Genomic DNA, 17,978 nt, shown 5'->3' on the forward strand with positions numbered 1-17,978 from the left:
CCGATCACAGCTCTTATCTTTCAGCTGCTACTTTCAGACATTTGTCGATCGTCTGCAGGTCACTGACGCGTCTTAAAATTATCTCTGTATATATATATATCATCCCATTTGCATTATCTATCTTCTGGATTGCGAGCTTCAGGTTTCCAAAAGAACAACAAAAGTTCATATCTACTCGATCACGTTCAACGCATCGCTGTTTAAAAGCGGAAATATATATCTACTTTTGCCCTAACGCATCAGCCTTTACATGCACTTTAGTTTTTCAATATGGATTTAAAAATACAATATGCGCATTTGTCTCGTTTTATTGCATTTGGTTTGTTGTTGTTGTTGTTTAACATTCTTGGTGTTGTTGAGTGTCGCTTATTGCAGGGGTGGTCGAGGTGCGGAGGCGGGAGAGGGCTGGAGCGTCGCGCATCTTTCGGCGGAGAGCACGTGACAGGCAACAGACTCGCATCACGAACTTATACTCACGTCCATGCTTGCATTGTGCGCTGGGAGGAAGGATGGGCTCACGCCGCAGGCGAGGTCATTCATTTCCGCAGTCATGCCCGAGTAATTCGGGGAAAAAGAATTAAGATCAAAGTTGTTATTGTGTACATAGTGAACATTTAATTACTTTGTCTTCATTTACTCTCTGTGTATTTCAGTTCTTCAGATATACTGTGCATTTATCACATATTTCATTATTGTGTATAATACAGTTTGTTCTACATGCTCTCTGAGGGTTCTGAGTAAACATTTTTGGACTTTGAGCTTTGATTATACATGTTTCAATATGGTTTTAAGAATGTCTGACAGAATGAAAACCAGGGTCGAACAAAACCGGCCTTTTGTTACCTTATTGCTGACAAATGCTAAATCTTTATTTACGAGGGTAACAGATTAAGTAAAAGTTATGGGTTTGGTTGTTTTTTTTTATTATACATCTAGCCCTGTATGAATATATGAGAAACGTATTATACATTTTATATTGAAATGGGTTTTTTTTCACTTTTTAGAAAGGAAGCGACTGGAGTTGTTGCTTAGCGCAGCTTTTGCCCTTTGCCTTTCAGCTGAGTTTCAGTTCATGCATTGCTATGCTAAAAATGTCACCACACTACATTACATCAGTCCTTTATTTTACCTATGTTTTAAACATGAACTTTACCTATACCCCTCGCTGAATACAAGCTCGATCGTTTGAAATTACAGATCACTTTGCAAGGGCGTGTCCAGCAACTTAATCTCGCAGTGGCTGGGAGTGGTTCGAATTGAGGAAAGAAACACACATATGAAAATAAAAATATGCTCTTTCAAAAGCAATAATTATTATTACTATACTGACGCACTTTTAAACATCTGTGAGTATAAAATATGTACATTTCAATATCAATGTATGATAGTAAAGATTATAGGTGTATATCGTTAAGACTATACACAACTAGATTACATGATTTCTCTTGGCAATCAATAAGTTTTAGTGAAAGGCTTGACAGAAAATTGATCATATTAGAGAACGAAAACATCCTAGAGCGCAGAACCAAAAAAAGTGCATCACGAGGAAAACTAAATAAAGCTAGATTTCAAAGAATGCTATAAAGTGTAGGCTTCACCTCTACTACAGTTACTGCTACATCCAGTATTTGTACCCAAGTCTGTGACATCCCACATACCTGTATTGTATTAGGATGAATGATATAAGCCGTGTGTCGTCTTTAATCTTCGTTGTGGCCTTGGTTGTTCTTTTTGGGAGGAATCCAATTAATCTTATTTATATTACTGGCTTTATGGCTATTCTTCTCACTGCCTGTGAAATATCAATGTTTAGATTGGTGACTTAAGGATTGATATTTTCATTCTCTTCATTCCACTTGATTCCAATATGGGAGGTAGCCTAGAAAAATTGTATGTCTCCATTTTCTTTGTTAATATTATTTATGAGCGAACAGTATTTCATACACTCTGTCAATTCTGTTAGATGATTTGATTTTTTAGCACCCAGAGAGTTGAAAGTGAGTCTAAATGAGAAGGTATTGTCATGCCATGTCTTGTCCTTCCTTTTAGGCTGTACTGTATGAAGAGCTGTCTGCACCGACTATACATGCAACAGTTAGCTCAGCTGTGAAGAAAGGTGGTGTATGTGTCAGGAGTCTGGTGATGACATGATCTCAGGAAAGTCAAATGCCAGTCCGGTCGCTTGTGTCTCTGGATCATGAGATCCGTCAGTATCTGCGTATAGTCTTTGTAGATGATGCTTAGCTTGAGCCTTGTGTCTGAAGTGATTTAATGTGAGTAAGGTCAAAGTCTGTGATCATGAATCCGTATTCCCTATACAGGTCCGTGCTGTGATTGTGGAAATGTCCGGGGTGGTGTTTGCATGTTGGTGTGTGAATAAGAAGCCATGATGTTTGTTTCTGCTTCCTTTGTAGTTTCTATACGCTGGGGGTGTGTTGCTGGACTGCCTGGACATTGGTTTGTGGTATGGGGCGACTTCTGTGGGAGATGGAGCGAGCGAGCAGTTTTTTCTCCCCATGTACGACAAACGGCTAGCGGCGTGGCACTCCTCCCTACACTTCCTTTGGTCTGCTCCGCTTGAATGCACTGTGTGCTGACAGTCTGTCAGGAGTAGCAACATCAGCCAGGCTACAACAGTTACCCCACGCAGCGGATATACAATTTTTAGTAAATAACCAGTTTAAAGCAATCTTGCTATACTTCAAAGTCAATGGTAAGCAAAGTGGATTTGAAAAAGTTTAGTTTTGTTAAAACTTGTAATGGGCTATACTGTTTGGACTGAGATAGGGAAACAGTCATCAATACAGAGTTACATTCCTTTACATTGCGCGATCGTTCATTTTTTTTTTTATAGATAGCACATTTCTCTGCAAGATCTCTAAAGGTCGTTGTACCGTTTGTAGGCTAAATATTTGGAGTATATGACATGAGGGAAAACAAACGTTGAGCTGCACTGGTTGCCAGTCTGGGTTCGCTCCAGCTATAAAGTGACCACTGCTCTAGTATTGTCTTCAAGGTCTTGCCCCATGATACCCGAGATGTTGACGCCCCCATGCAAACCCCCAGCATGTCTCCTACCAGATGACATAAATACAGGTGCCTCTCTGCCTCCTACTCAGGCCCTTGTGCAAGGAATTGTGCCTCACCCCTGTGACCAGCTTTGAAGCTATCACAACACCTCAGTCATAGAAAGAATAGCTTCAATAGCTGATGCCCTCCCCTTTTCTTGCTATCTTTTCAACCCTCTCCTTGCTACTTTTGTTTTGCTCATTTTGGAATCTGTAAGTGCTCCTCAACTTGTTTTTCGTGCTACTCCTTGGTTCAAGCGCAGTGATCTCACTGCCAAGTGAAGAAAGTGTTTTGTAAGTACTACTATCATCATCATTAAATAAATGGCAGATTTTAAATTAGGAGTGTGGCAACAGTTTACTTATTTTCTATCCCTTCCATGGGTAGGTATTAATTCTTATTAATGTTATTGTGTTCTTGAGTTGATTATTTTTCATTCATTAGCAAAAGATTTTTCAAAACTTTCACAAAGTATAATGGTTATTGGACTGAGAGAGGCTCTCATAAACATAACAGAATTCATAAATACATAAGAAAGCATATGCTTGCATGTTTTTGCCATGCACCTGTTTATACACACACTCATTGCACATCCTGGGGAAAGAAAATCAGCAAAGTTTAGAAATAGGGCTAAAGTTTTAAATGTAGAATGTGAAGGTAAGCCAACACTGAGCACAATGACAGCAGTATATCTCAAAACATGACTGCAACCATCAGAGACACTGTTAAATCTCATAACAATGATGTGTGAACCAACATTTATTCACCTAATATTCAATGCAGAGAACATGAATACACTTCTATACACATGCAAGTCTTGCACAACTTTTTACAGTCAATACCTTGGTCAGAAACAGTTTTTTCCTTGTAACAATGTGAAAGTTTCATCAAAAATTTCCACTTATGGAATGTCTAACCCATTTTAAATATTTTAAAAGCTAAGTTACATGATTCTGATACATAAGTACATGTTTCTACCCCTACACACACTCTTTCTCTCTCTCTCACACACACACACATAAAGAAGTAGAAATGTATATGTAGGTACTTAAGCTACGATTTTAAGTCTTCCATCAGAGAATTTGCTTGCTTAAGCTCTGAAAATGAAAAAAAACAAACAAACAAGAACACTCATCAATAAACATAAGAAAATCTTTTGATAACAAAAAAAAAAACAAAAAAAAACAGGAAATTGCAAAACAGGATGAAGACATGGTTAATTATTGCAAAGTCTTCATTTCTAAACACAACATTATTCAGAGGACAACAGTTTCAGACTTACCACTGAGGAGGACTCTAAATTTGTTGGCAGTGAGAGTGAAAGCTACAGGTCTAATTTTTTCTGTGTCAGGATCTTTTATCTGCAGCTTAAGTTGTAGACTAGGTTCATTAACTTCCTGTAAAATACAATAGCCAGTTTACATTGTCAGATGTGAGCAAATACAAAGATCTATCAGACAAGAAAAGCTAATCTGCTATACACAGGTATCCCAAAAAGTGTACAAATACTACAAAATGCACATACAAAACATGCAAGTCTGATAAAATAAAACTGGTAAAATACTTAACGCATTTTGCTCAAAGTTAACTCACCTTTAGTTCACTTGAACTCAATATATAGTCTACTCTCCATTGCACTGACTCCAATTTTGACACTAAAAATCATCAACAAATTAGTTTTAGCTCAGTTCATATGCATTGTACATTAACAGTCCTCTTGCTCCTTATTAAATAAAAATGTATATTATGTGGACCTGGACCATGAAGTTAAGAATGCTTAAAGGCAAAGGAAGTGGGAGGTCAAACATTTAACAGGACCGTCTTTACCATTAAAAAAAAAATCCACATTAATTTAGAACCTGTAGCTATGAACATATTTTAAAAACACATTAGGTTCTATGCATATTTACAAGAGTAGAACTGAATTATTAATTGCATATTATTCACTGGTATGTTTAAACAAGTAAAGACCAGTAAGAGTTATTCACTTTATATCATATATAGGTAGATTAGAACTGCATGATACCAGGCATATCATACTTAAATTTTACTGTCAACTGTGGGATCTGCCAGCTGTCAATAAGGCACAAACAGGAAACTCACCACGAAAACTCTGACGGCGAAATTCTGCCTGCAGTTTTTCCACAGAATCAGAATATGAACGACAGAGTGAGGTAGCATGTTCTATTGAGAGACAGAAACATGCCATCACAATCGCTATGCACTTGCTTTAAAGGCCAAACTTTCACTGTCTGGCAGGAAAGAATAGATTTTATCAGACAGAAGAAAGTGAAGGTACTTGTCAGCCTTAAGGAAGCAATTAATGAAGAATGATCACTAGGATCCAGCACTACATGTGCTTCTTACTTTCCTCCCTCTGGTCAACCCATTTTTTCCCAACATAAGCTAAAAGATGAATTCTTTACACAATGGTACCAAACAGTACTTATCATGCCATGACCTGGTAAAGACTTGCTTTATATCTTCATGACTAATCCTCCAATTTATTGATTTCTAAAGGTGTACCTACTACAATATCACATGATTCCTAGAAATATGTGTAACATAAACTATATAAAGAAAATTTTCAAAGGGGACTAAAAACATAAATGATGCAACGTTGAAAGTCTGAAAACATTAAAAAAGTGTAGATTGGAGGTCTCATCATATGACACTTTGTAACAAATTGGAGAAGAAAACTGATATTTCATCATGACTGGTTATCAAATACTAGTGACACAGAGTTACATGCATAAAACCTGATGTTAATAACTTGACATCAGGTATGAAGATAATATTAACATATGTTCACTGACACATACTTTTTCTGCAACTGTTCAATAAAATTCATGTTCATGGCAGTGCCTTAAAGCCCCAAGCATTTTATCGATGGTAAACATGATATGAATTCTAATAAAAACTTTGTTTAATATGCCACAACTTTTTTTCTTTCAGCACTCTTAATTCAAAGTGCATTGCTGTTTTCATTGAATGCCTAAACCTGAATTCAAATTAACAAAAGTCTGATTTCATTCATTACAGTACCATGTCAAAGCTGCAACCAATGAGAGGCCTGAAAGCATTTTAGTGAGGCGTATCCATGGTAACTGTTATATGCATGTGATGTAGAACCTTCAGATTTTTGCTCCTTTATCTGTGGCGAATGAGTGTTGGGTACAAGGATTTTATTTTCTTAAACTAAGTTCAATGAAAATAATGTGCCAGAAGCATCTATTCATGTGTATTTCTCTATGCACAATGAAATACAACCAGGCTAATGTCTTTCTCCTGTGATAGTTCTCTACTTTACTTGCTTTATTTCTCCACCTCTCTATTTCCTCTTCATCCTGTTTTCTATAGATGTTTCACAGGTCCTTACTTTTATTATTGGTACTGACCTTTTGGAAGACCAAGCTGTTGCAATTCATTGGACAAAGTTTCATCATCACATCCATACTTAGCCGCATTTGAAAAGATGAAAGAAAGAGCTGCAATACTGGCTTTTACATCTCCCATTTCTGAAAAAAGAACAAAATTAAAGATCAGAAATTAATCCTTGCTGATGCAAGGTTATTTTAATGACTGTGTGTTGCCAGATGTTGGTACTCTTCTCAGTTAGAAGCAGAGGAGATTTTTCCTTGTTCACATTCTTGTTATTCAATAATATATGATCATGAAAATAGACTTGATAAATTCACTATTATTCAAAGATCAATCTTAAGCCAGTCATTAGTGCACACACGCAGAAAAACTTACCAAATTTCGCATCCGATGTCAATTTGTACAGCTTTTCATACTACATTAACAGAAAAAAAACTTTATTGACATTCTTTTAGTAAGTTCTTTGAGATAGAGCAATCCATATTCATTTGCAGTACCTTTGATGCCCTTTCACTAACTGGATTAAGCTCTGACACCTTGTCACTCCACTGTTATTACATTCTCCCTGCCTGACTCTCCCCTCTTTCAGTTGCCCTCCCACTCTCTCCTATGATATTGACATGAAGCATGTGGTAATGATGATGATATTAATAACATAAGAATCATAGATCTTCAAACTGATTTACTGTGACCAGTAACAATTTATAATTGGTAACCAGGACATTAAGATAGTAATGAACAAGATACACACACCAAATATGGTCTACAACCTTCCCATACACAGAAGGAGCACTCCTGCAAAACAGGGTATGAATTTGTATCACTCCTTCTCTCTCTCATACAGACAATGGCCACAATCTGCTTGGTAAGCTATACACTGACAAAGAGCTCTCACATCAATTTGGTTGCCAACCATGCTCTTCAGAACTTGAACACACAGCATTTTCATTTTGACTGAGGTCTGCAGACATAATATAAAGAATGGAATCTCACATTCATAGTCTTAATAATATGTGGATATTTTTCAACTCTTAACTAAATGTCTTAAGATTCTTTGACAACATCATTTAAATTTTCGAATCAAGCACTGACCTACAAGGAATATTAAGACTATATGCTAAATGTTATGACTGTTTTAATTTTTGACTGTTGTAAATTGATTGTTTTAATATTAGTCAAAATAGGGAATGAAAAATGTATATATTCTAAGGTACATCTCTGAATGTCTTTTTTTAAAACCTCTGCTATATGTAAAAGGCATATATTCATATATAGTAAGATATATGTAAAATGGACATGCTGAGCAGATTTTACCAGTTTGGCTAGAATGGTGATTTCAGCAAGAACCCAGTCTGGGCAGTCCAAGTCCCCACAGAATCTAAATCTCTAGTGAATAAAACATAAAACAGAGAGTTTGTAAAGTCCTAAGTTCATAATCATGGACAATGGAAATTTAGCCATGGGTACAATTGCTAGAAATTGAGTGGGGAAGTAAACAGGTAAACTAACTCCTGATTATATAAACTACTGAGTAGGTGAAGTTTCTTAACTGCCACAGGGGAATTCCCAAAGAAGAGTGTCATTGTGCATGAGTGGTTCAGGTTAAGGGTGAAACAGGAAAAAAAAAAAATTCATTCTGACCAAAAGATGTTTAAAGCAAATACTGGAACACAGAAATGTCAGTTTATTTTAATTTGGAAACAAAATGACCAACAGAAATAAGTGAAGAGCACAAGTTGATTGCTATAATCGGTTCTGTTTTCTTGAAATCTTCTAGTCTCAGATTATAATGTACATAACGTTTTTTTTTTAATCATTATATCTGTCCAGTTTACTATTTGATCTAGAAAAATTCTGTGTTAGCTTCTGTTGAATTAAGTTAATAACAATCTTGGCTATATTTAACTTATATATGAGAAAGTTATCAGATGGGAGCTTCTCCAATAAATTACCAGCTGGTAAAATGATTTGGGTAGGCCAACCCTAAGTCCATGAAAAAGGAATTTTGTCACTATTTGAGGGTAGACAATTTACCTAGCTGAAGTTTGGTAACAGACAGGGTAAGCATGCCTAATAATAATAAAAAAAAACAAAGCATTTTTATCAAGCATTTCCCTGCTGGCAGCAATGTGTCTTGATATAAACAATTGGTTAAGCAATATCTTTGTTATACATGCATACTTACACAGGACACACACAAAAAAACACCTACAAAAATACTTACACATGTACTCATAAGTGGAATGCATGAAATGAGAAAAAAGAAAGCCAACAGAAACATTCTTAAATATTCCTGAAAAAGATGGGTCTTTAGACCAGACTTGAGAGCATCAAATGTTATGTAAGGGCAAAGTGATGATGGCAAAGCATTCCACGCACTGAGGTTAGAGAAAGAAAAACAGTGGTGGCCTAACTTATCCCCTATGATATGTGCCACATGCAGGAGGTTGGTATGATAACATAAAAGAGACCAACTGGGCTAATAAGGTGTTAGTAACTCAGCTCCTGGAGTAAGGCCATGAAGACAGTGGGACCACCTTGTAGTCAAAGCAGGACAGACAGGCAACCATTGGAGCTAACAGAGGAGTGGTGCCACATGACTGGATTTGCATTTACATAAAATAATGTTGGGAGAATGGTTTGGGGCTCTTAATTTTCAACAAACAAGGAGTTGGAACAGTCCAGCCAAAATAGCACAAATGCAGACATGAATTTCTTGGTGTAAGAAACTGCTAAAAAATTTCTTCTATGGTAAAGCTGTACAAAAATTGACTTACAAACCACATCTATGTGGTTCTCTAGTGAGAGTGGTACTTTAAGATTTCTCACCGTCTGGTAGAGATGAATACTCAAACCAGAGAATATAAGAGTAGTGGAACATGGTGTCACTCTAAGATTACAGTTAGAGGGGGTTAGAAGGTATGTTTTTCTCTTTCATTCAGCTTTAATTTGTTTATCTTCATCCACTCCCTTATCCTGATCACATGTCAGGAAATCACTACATATAGCAGTGCTGTAATGGTGGAATGGTATTCAGGGTAAGAAGACTGAAATGCTCTATAGCTTACGGTCTGCAAAGAAGTTGTGTATTTAGTGATGTAAAGCATTTTTCAGTATTTTGAAAAGGAAAGTTTGAGACAAGGTGATACTTTTTTGAAGTTGTCAAAGACAAGACTTCCTTGGCAGCAGGATGATAACATGTTTGAAAAAAAAAACAACAGCAGTTCACGTACGGCCCCTGATATGACAATCACGAGACGCGACAAGCCCGAAAACAAATCATTTTTTGCCTCTCAGCTGCTCTTGCTCAAAAACACAAAACCTGAAGAATAAAGCAATGCCTAATTATATCGACAGAGGGATGTATGGAGAATGGGAAGCACACAAAGCCAACTTACCATCTTCGATAATGTTCAGCGCTGTAATTTGCGTGTAGCAGACAACTCAGGAGGAGTGTAATGGAGATCAAATTAACTCCGCAGTCAAAGCTTCCGCCCATAATAAAGAATGCTATAACCAAATAATTTTTGAACAGAAAAATATTTCATGGCATGATATAGCATAATATGGTATTAGTCAATGTTTGTTACGTTAATATGAATAATCATAGGTACAGGCGTGACCTCGGGTGCACGTCTATAATTCGTCTGTACATCCGGCGTATCATATGGGAACCTGTTAGAACTCCAATTGCATATCGAAGCTGGTTTTAAACGTTTCTTTGTAAATTCAGTACAGCAGGTAAATGTATTTTATCTATATATTTGTAAGTACTATATTTTTCCTTTTTGAATATATATTTCGCCGAGCACTACTAGCTGTACCGAAAGAACTTCCGACAATTGAGAGCATTTATTCACTCGTCGTATACTTGTCCTAACATACCTTTTCTGTTTTCTCGTCAAGATCGCAAAACCTAGGACAACCATGCTGAAAACTATTCTACAGACAGCTAGCCAGTGCAGTAAAGGACTGCTATCAGTTAAGAAAACCTCGGCTTCGCTTTATAACTTGGATCTCATCAGGGTGAGACAGAATTAATTAAGTGTCTTAGAAGCTGGAACATAGGAGTGCTGTAGAGGTATCATGCTCAAACAAATTTAATAGGAATGGAACTCAGGTTTTTTTTAAATGCCACTGCAATATTGACAGTATAAGATGCTGTTGTTCCAGGAATGTTGTAGAGCGCAAACATACTTTATTTATACAAGCATTTTAACATAAGAAAACTTGCCGTTTTGATGGTGTGGGTGGATGGAGGTGTGGGGAGGAAGGGGTGGAATTCCTCTTGGATTCCCCTTCCAAGAGCACATGTAGCATTGTAAAATTTAGGTTGTCTTCACTTTTCTGTCGCTTTGAGGTTGAATGAAAAAACTTGTCCAGGGTCTGTTGCTTCTGCCTTTTTTGTAACACTTTTCGGTAATACAACCTCACATTTTCATTGAACATGTTTAGGCTCCTATTGCCTATCGCACTGTTAGGGAAAGACTTTTCTACAAACAATTGTAATTCCCCACCACTTCGCACACATTTCTTTAATCATAAAAATCACTACATATAAGAAGGATGTGCACAGATAACAAATGTCTGATCGCAACTGTGTTTCGAGCGTGTTTGATGCTTGGTCTGACATGCTGGTCAATCACGTGTGGGTGATGTGACTGTTTGGTATCTGGTGCAAATTTTTAACGAAAGTTTTGGTCGGTATCCGAAATGTTCGTTATTGAAGACGTTTGCTAGCCGAGGTTCCACTGTACCATTATATGTGGAATGTTTACATTAATGTTTATTGATATTATGCAATCTGTTGACAGACAACGGTGATTGTAGAGAGAATGTACCCACCAAAGCTTGCTAAAATTGGGAAAAAGCCTTCTTTGCAAGCACGGAACAAGGTACTGAAGTTTGTTTGTCGGGTGCATGATGAGAAAACAGCAGATATTTCCTGCATTCTGACAGATTTTGTTGAAGGTAATTACTTCCAATTACTACAATATTTTAATTCATAAATTATGTAGAACTAAACCTTTTTACTTTATGCAGCTGTAGCGAAATGATTTATACAAACTGTACAACTTATTGAGTTCAGTCTGGCATCTTCGTTAGTCTAGCAATCAGCTCCCAGTAGCTCCCTTACTTGCCTGTATTAGTTCACATGATTAGCTCTGGTCACTTGGGTTCCAATAATTGCTGTGAAAGAAACAACTATAAAGGAAAGGCAAATGCTAGCTCATTTTGACAACTTTTTGATATTTAACCACATACTTTTCCTATTCCAAAGAAGCGAAAGATAAGATGAGAATCATATTAGTGTAAACTTCTTGGTTGCTCATTTCCACATGGATTTACATTACCAATTGTGGAAATGATAATGTATGAATTAGCAGCAGAATTTAGCTTTATCTTATTGCAACATGTTGATGTATTTTGTATGTTTTGTTTCTAAGAAAAAATTTGTTAATAAAATTCATGCCTTATGAATACAGATCACAAGTTTATTCACTTCATCCAGTTAGATTTATCACAAAAATATAAGTATAAAGAAATTTCATGTTAAACTTAAAAAAAAAAAAAATTGTTAAACTACAATTTGATGATCATGGGAGAGGACATTCACGGTATGTGTGCTACTGCTACACAAAGCAACTAGTGCAATTGTAGTTGAGTGACAGTGACACTAGTTAGTGCATAATCAGTAACTTTATTCAGAAATTGGAGTTGGGGGATCAGCATTTTCATTGCTCCTGCAACTGCAAGCAGTATTTTCTACTTTAAAAGAAGTTGAAGAATCAATTTGCTTTTATTTTTCTATGAATATGGTAACAGGTGTTGGTATCCGTGGTGACCTTGTGACTGTGAAAAGAAGATTGTTTCGTAACAAACTCTACCCTGCAGGATTGGCTGTATATGCATCTCCTGAGAATATTGAAAGATTTAAAAAAGATGAGGTTGGTATAAATCCCCAAATATGTTTCATGATAGAGATTTTTTTTTCTTTTTTTTTTTTTTGGTGGGGAAAAAAGTCTTCAAACAAATAGAGTTTTTGGTGAGAGCATTTTTTAGTTTCATGAACAAATGCTGTCATCATTCTAGTCGAAATAAAATCAAGCAGACTGTAAAACATTTATATGACAGTATTTTCCTTCCAGCCTTATTTTAACTGGTCAGGCATCACCTTCAATACCTGCCACACAAGCAGTCTTTCTTCCTGTTGCTGTATGTATGCTGTGTAGCTACATAGGTTTGAAAACCAAAGCTGGGGCATGATACACTTAGCATCACATATACATTTTTCCTCACATATGCAGTTACAAGTAAATGTCTGTAACTTTTTCATTACATTTCAAGCATCAAGTGTTCAACACAGACTGCCCCCATACTAATAGGGTCAGCAGAGACTACCTACAGACAAATAGATCCCATAGAATTTACACAGACTGCTAACATTCAGGTAGATTCCATAGGCAACTGGAATTAGTATAGATTAAAAACATTTTGCTCCATGGCAACCAGGAAGACTAGCATAAAATTTACTGGATTAAAAAAAAGTGCAGATATCAGAGGTCACTATGATCCAAACATAGTATTTAATTATAATATTGTGGAAGCAGTGTTTATCAAATTTAGAAACATTTTATGTTCAATAGTGGATAACATTATGTGTGATAAATAGCATGCAATATTTGTAAACATACTAATGAAATACAGCTCCCATGAAATTTTATGGCTCCCACCGATGCAAGTAGCACTTATACCTATCAATTTAAGAACAGATTTATATTAGATATGACAGTTTATGGACTAAATGATTGATGATGGCAGACTTGGTAAATATGATGTTGAAGTGGGATAGACTTGCTGATCAATTCAAACTGAATAGAAGGTATTCCAGAAGTGCTCTCGATCTGTACTTTTCACAGCGGTAGTTGAAGAACAGAATTGTTAATTGAATGTTGCTCTTTTTCAGAATAGTAGAAACCATGAAATCTGATTTTCAGATGACATTTGTTTCAGAATGACTTGAGGAATCAAAAGGAAAGTCGATTAGGAGTCTTCGCTGAAATGGTATTATTTTTATTCTTGGGCTCTGATGTGCTGTGCCTAATTCCATTTGAGCATCGTTATTTTGACTATGCTTGCAATGTGAGGCAGGGTTGTGCTGAAAAAATCATCCTGACCATGGTGTCATATGAGAATAGTTGAGACCCACATGTTCATATGCTTATAGTTTTCATAATCCCAGTTCCTGTAATCAACTTCTTGCTTCATGCAAATAAGAGGTATACAGTTTCTTTGTGTAATAAGTTTACTGTGACTGAATTTATTATTTAATGTAGAAAGATAATAGTTTAATAATATATTTGTAATAATTTTATACAGACTTTGAAGCAGCTGTCAGGCATGTACCTCCGAATTCCTATGTCAGGAGACAATCCTTGGATTCTCAACAAAACTCATATTCGTGTTGCACTCAGAAAAGCAGTAAGTCCTCATTGTCATAACTACCAGGTGCTGTATAGTCACAATGTTAAATTGATTTTTCAGTTGAGATCCAAGTGATATTCACATTAAACAAAAGCAGTAAAACCTCCCTATTAAGACTTACCAAATTTCACAAAATCAGGTCTTAACCGAGAGGGGACCAGTCACCTTTATTCCATGACTTCAAACATCTGAGCAGTATATAAGGGTCTCCTGTACCAAGCCATAGACTATGGGATACCAAAATTGGTCTAGACCTGGCTTTCCTTTTTGTCCACAGATCTATGCTTTTTTGTTTACATGTGTAATGATTCCCAATTAGGATAATTAACTCCAAGACTTGCAATCTCCCAAGTCATGAAATCATCTGGTGTTGCACTTCTGCCGATAGCCAATTTGAGTTTTTTGCCAAGGGCACTCACACAGACCAAGACACTGATTCTTTCTTTAGCAGTTTTTATCCCAGGGTCATTTTTTTTACCATTTATTTTAATGGAATTGCTATATATTGCCAGAGGGGTAACCTTCACACAAATGCAGTAAACAGCAAAACCAATCGTCAGTGATGAAGACTCTTTCGCTACTTAGGTATGATAGACGAATATGAAGTTAAAACCATTTTTCCAACCATCTGTTCCAAACCTGGAAATCATCAAATCCTCCAGACACAAAGCCTTTTCGCGGACGAGGTCTCTAGTCACTGGAATTTTCCTCTGCATCACCTCACAAAACCACTTCCAAACTTGTTCCTCTATCATTGTATACACACTTTTATGAATTTTAGAGAATTTCAGACCTCAGAAGATCATAATTTGGGGTTAACGGTTAGCCAGAACCAGTCTGTTTTAAAATTTACTTTAAGTTTTTTCGGCGTAACTTCTGCAAAAAGTCATAATAGACCCCAGTTGGTTGGAAGTCAGGTTTGGGGGTGGGGAGTAGTTGTAATAGATATGACGTTTATATAGTGAAATGTGTCCATGAAAAAATTTTGAGTTCCAGTTAAGAGAGGGTTGTTATCGGGAAGGTCTTAATAAAGAGGTTTTACTGTACTATTACTACCTGCTTCCTGCACCCTAAACAAATAATGTTTCAAATTTGAAGATATTGATAATCACATTTTGCCAACAATAAGTGGGGTCTGTATTTGAGTTTAAATGTACAGCTCAGTGTACGTTGTAGTTTCCCTGTGTGTCAATAACCACATAACTTTGATAGCAGTTTGTACTATTTTCTTCTTAAAAATCCCAACAATGTCGTCCATGTACTAAAAAATGTTAATTGCCCTATTCCCCAGTCAGATTGTCTTAAAATCAAAGATGATTGTCTCTTGCTTTATAAATTTATATAAAAGTCTAAAAAAAATGCCATTCTCTCTCCTTTCACAACATGTTTTGCTGTTGTAGAGTGTAGAAGTAAAGGATGAGTGTATTACACTTCCAACACAGGCAATAACAGAACCAGGGGAGATAACCTTCCAGGTCACGGTGAGTTAATTCTATTTAATGTAATTGATAATGAAAAACATTTAATAACAGTTTGTAACACTGTTTTTGTGGGATGGTAAAGAGAAACTCCCTTAGCTTCTAAAGTACCCAATAGTCATGTTTTCACGACCATATACTGTAAGAAAGATTTTTGGGCTGTTGTTGTGGTCAGCATGGTAGCCAATCAGGAAGCTGGAATTTACACATTATATATACCTTCTTCCAATGTTGTCTTTTTCTGAAAGTTTTCTAAATCTTTAGTGGTTTGTAGATTTGCCATACCCACCCTTAAGCTGGTCATAGTTTCCACTTTAATTTTTGTTGGTAGTTGTGGTAGCTTGTGTTTATACTACTGCATCAACGTACAAAAATGAATTTTCTCTTTTAAATTGCAGATTAATGGTTTGAAATCTGTTTTGGTCAGAGGAATGGTCCTGCTTCACCACAAAGATCCTAAACTAAATCAGATTTTGGATTTACCTCCTACTTTTCAGCCCACTGTCAGAATTTGGAAAAAGAAAGTTGCTGAGACAGTTTCTTAAAGCTTTCAGTGTTAGACCGTGTTACAGAGCACCAAGCTGTGAAAGAAAAAAAAAAAGACATCGTTGTGGCTGAGTTGTGAAAACAAAACACTGAAACAGTGTCACATGGCTTTGGAAGTTTTATATTTACTAATACTTGCTTTATGTCAGCTTGCAAAAGTACTTACATTTGCAGCAGCTAGAGAGAAAATAAATGCTTGACTTTACATACCCAAAAGATTTTTCCATGCTTTAAAAATCCATGCATTAGAAGTTTTTCTTGGCTACTACTAAAAAATACATTGTTATAATTTCTTCTATCACATCTTTCAACCCCATTTTAAAAATGAAAAAAATGGCTGTCAGCCTGCAGGAAGAAAGTTTTCGGGTCAGTTTTAAGCACCCACATAATGCTGACCTTAATAACATCTTAAATATTGGAGCACCCAAGATGTTCCTCTCTTGCTGAATGGATGCTATTATGAAATGAGATTTGGAGGGCGGGGGGTGGGGGAGCAAAATACAAATGGGCTACTTGTTTTCAGGAATCCACTCACTGCTACTCCTACAAAGTGGATTGGTTAAGATTCTGTGAAGAAAGCAAAACCTGTTATTTCAAGTCAAGTTTTATTTGCTTTGTTTAAATTGGCTATAATATTTTCTTTTTATTGACAAAATTATAGTTGCTAATTATTTTGGTCACTATTCTCTTAAAAAAAAAAACAACTTCTGAATGCTCTATTGTACACTTGTTTACACATTGTGTCAAAATCTCAACAAATCACATCAATTTTTCACATCCATCATATATCTTTTGAAAGAACCTGATAGTCATCGCCAGGATTGGATGAGACAAAATCCAAAATTTCCAATAATGTGTATATTTTGTCAATGTAATGAATATACAACATGAACATCCTTACTATCCCTTTCAACCCTTTTTAAAAGAGGAATCACATTGTTGAGCATGGCAAAAACAATACCTTCAGAAGATTTTTTAACAGAAAAAAAAAAAAGGAATGTGCGAGGACATTTGGTCACTGAAAATATTTATGGCTTCAATAATGAACTGGGTTCTTAAAGATACTAAATGAGAATAGCAGTGGAACCTCGGTTAGCGAACGCCTCGGATAGCGAATTTTTCGGTTAACTTTCGCTAAACTCGGATAGCGAACTAACTTTTTCGAAATGCATTCTTTGAGTCTACTTCAAGGCTAAATCTAGAAGTATTTAAGTGGAATGCAAAATACTTTCTTTAATGCAAAAGGTGTGGACCAAGGTTGTCACATGAACACTTACGAAGTCTGCGTCTGTACTTGTCGCGTTTGCAGGCAAAAAAAAAAAAGGCCCACAGTCTGTGGCAGTCTTTTGCAAAGAAGAGGAATGCACGTAAATGTGATGGGCTGACATGTGCATACACATGTCTGTGATAAGATCTGAATGTCTTCTATATGTCTAGTATGTTTACATGGAACTGTACATTGACTTAAAAAAAATGGAAAAGAGATCAAAACTATACTAGAATTGTGCTTATAGCATTGTGTTGACAAAACTATCAATCATAAATGTCTAACGAGTGAGGATTAACAATGGAATGAAGATATGTGTGCGTGCACACATAAAATGCAAACACACAAAGACATATGCTAGAATATACATAGTTTTGAAGCATACAGCATTCTACATTTGGCATCATAGTTTCCTTGCATTTACATGAGCACAATATTACTAATGATCAGTGTAGAAGAAACAAGAAAGAATAACACTTTAGTGACTAAGTTCTGAGTTCTTTCCTATCACCCAACAGTACTTAAACAAGTTCTGCTGGAAATGAAAGTTTTCAGCTTATGATAGTTCTATAACATCTTTTCACTTTAAAGTGCTAGTGTTAGCTACTGGCTGGAATCAACCTGAGACCTTGGCTTTCTGCCAGTTGATAGAACACCAGATGGTGTCACATGGTCCACAGTTTGGGTGCCATGATAAGGCACACAATAATAACCTAAAACCCAAAGCCTGTCATCTCCTTTTTTCCCCTAGG

The 17,978-nt window shown here is 36.2% G+C and overlaps 2 protein-coding genes and 1 long non-coding RNA gene across 3 annotated transcripts; 2 read left to right on the forward strand and 1 right to left on the reverse strand.

Annotated features, from left to right (window-relative positions):
• The first annotated feature begins 130 nt into the window (after positions 1-130).
• On the forward strand, positions 131-6,461 carry LOC112557350. Its single transcript, XR_003097942.1, has 3 exons — positions 131-1,346; positions 2,050-2,713; positions 6,112-6,461. It is a non-coding gene; the product is annotated as an uncharacterized LOC112557350 (long non-coding RNA).
• Positions 3,811-9,969, reverse strand: LOC112557349 (COMM domain-containing protein 4-like). The gene is made up of 9 exons (XM_025227148.1): positions 9,849-9,969; positions 7,765-7,836; positions 7,346-7,411; positions 6,826-6,865; positions 6,468-6,587; positions 5,173-5,253; positions 4,663-4,724; positions 4,352-4,466; positions 3,811-4,166 (listed from the first exon to the last, which is right to left on the reverse strand). The coding sequence occupies exons 1-9, from the start codon at positions 9,849-9,851 to the stop codon at positions 4,123-4,125; spliced, it is 603 nt and encodes a 200-aa protein (XP_025082933.1). The 5' UTR covers positions 9,852-9,969; the 3' UTR covers positions 3,811-4,122.
• Positions 9,970-10,055: 86 nt separating this feature from the next.
• On the forward strand, positions 10,056-16,953 carry LOC112557348 (39S ribosomal protein L9, mitochondrial-like). The gene is made up of 8 exons (XM_025227147.1): positions 10,056-10,191; positions 10,357-10,476; positions 11,265-11,421; positions 12,277-12,398; positions 13,465-13,515; positions 13,831-13,932; positions 15,336-15,416; positions 15,812-16,953. The coding sequence occupies exons 2-8, from the start codon at positions 10,378-10,380 to the stop codon at positions 15,956-15,958; spliced, it is 759 nt and encodes a 252-aa protein (XP_025082932.1). The 5' UTR covers positions 10,056-10,191; positions 10,357-10,377; the 3' UTR covers positions 15,959-16,953.
• Positions 16,954-17,978: the final 1,025 nt, after the last annotated feature.

Source organism: Pomacea canaliculata, linkage group LG2 (assembly GCF_003073045.1).
Source record: "Pomacea canaliculata isolate SZHN2017 linkage group LG2, ASM307304v1, whole genome shotgun sequence".
Lineage (NCBI taxonomy): Eukaryota > Metazoa > Mollusca > Gastropoda > Architaenioglossa > Ampullariidae > Pomacea > Pomacea canaliculata.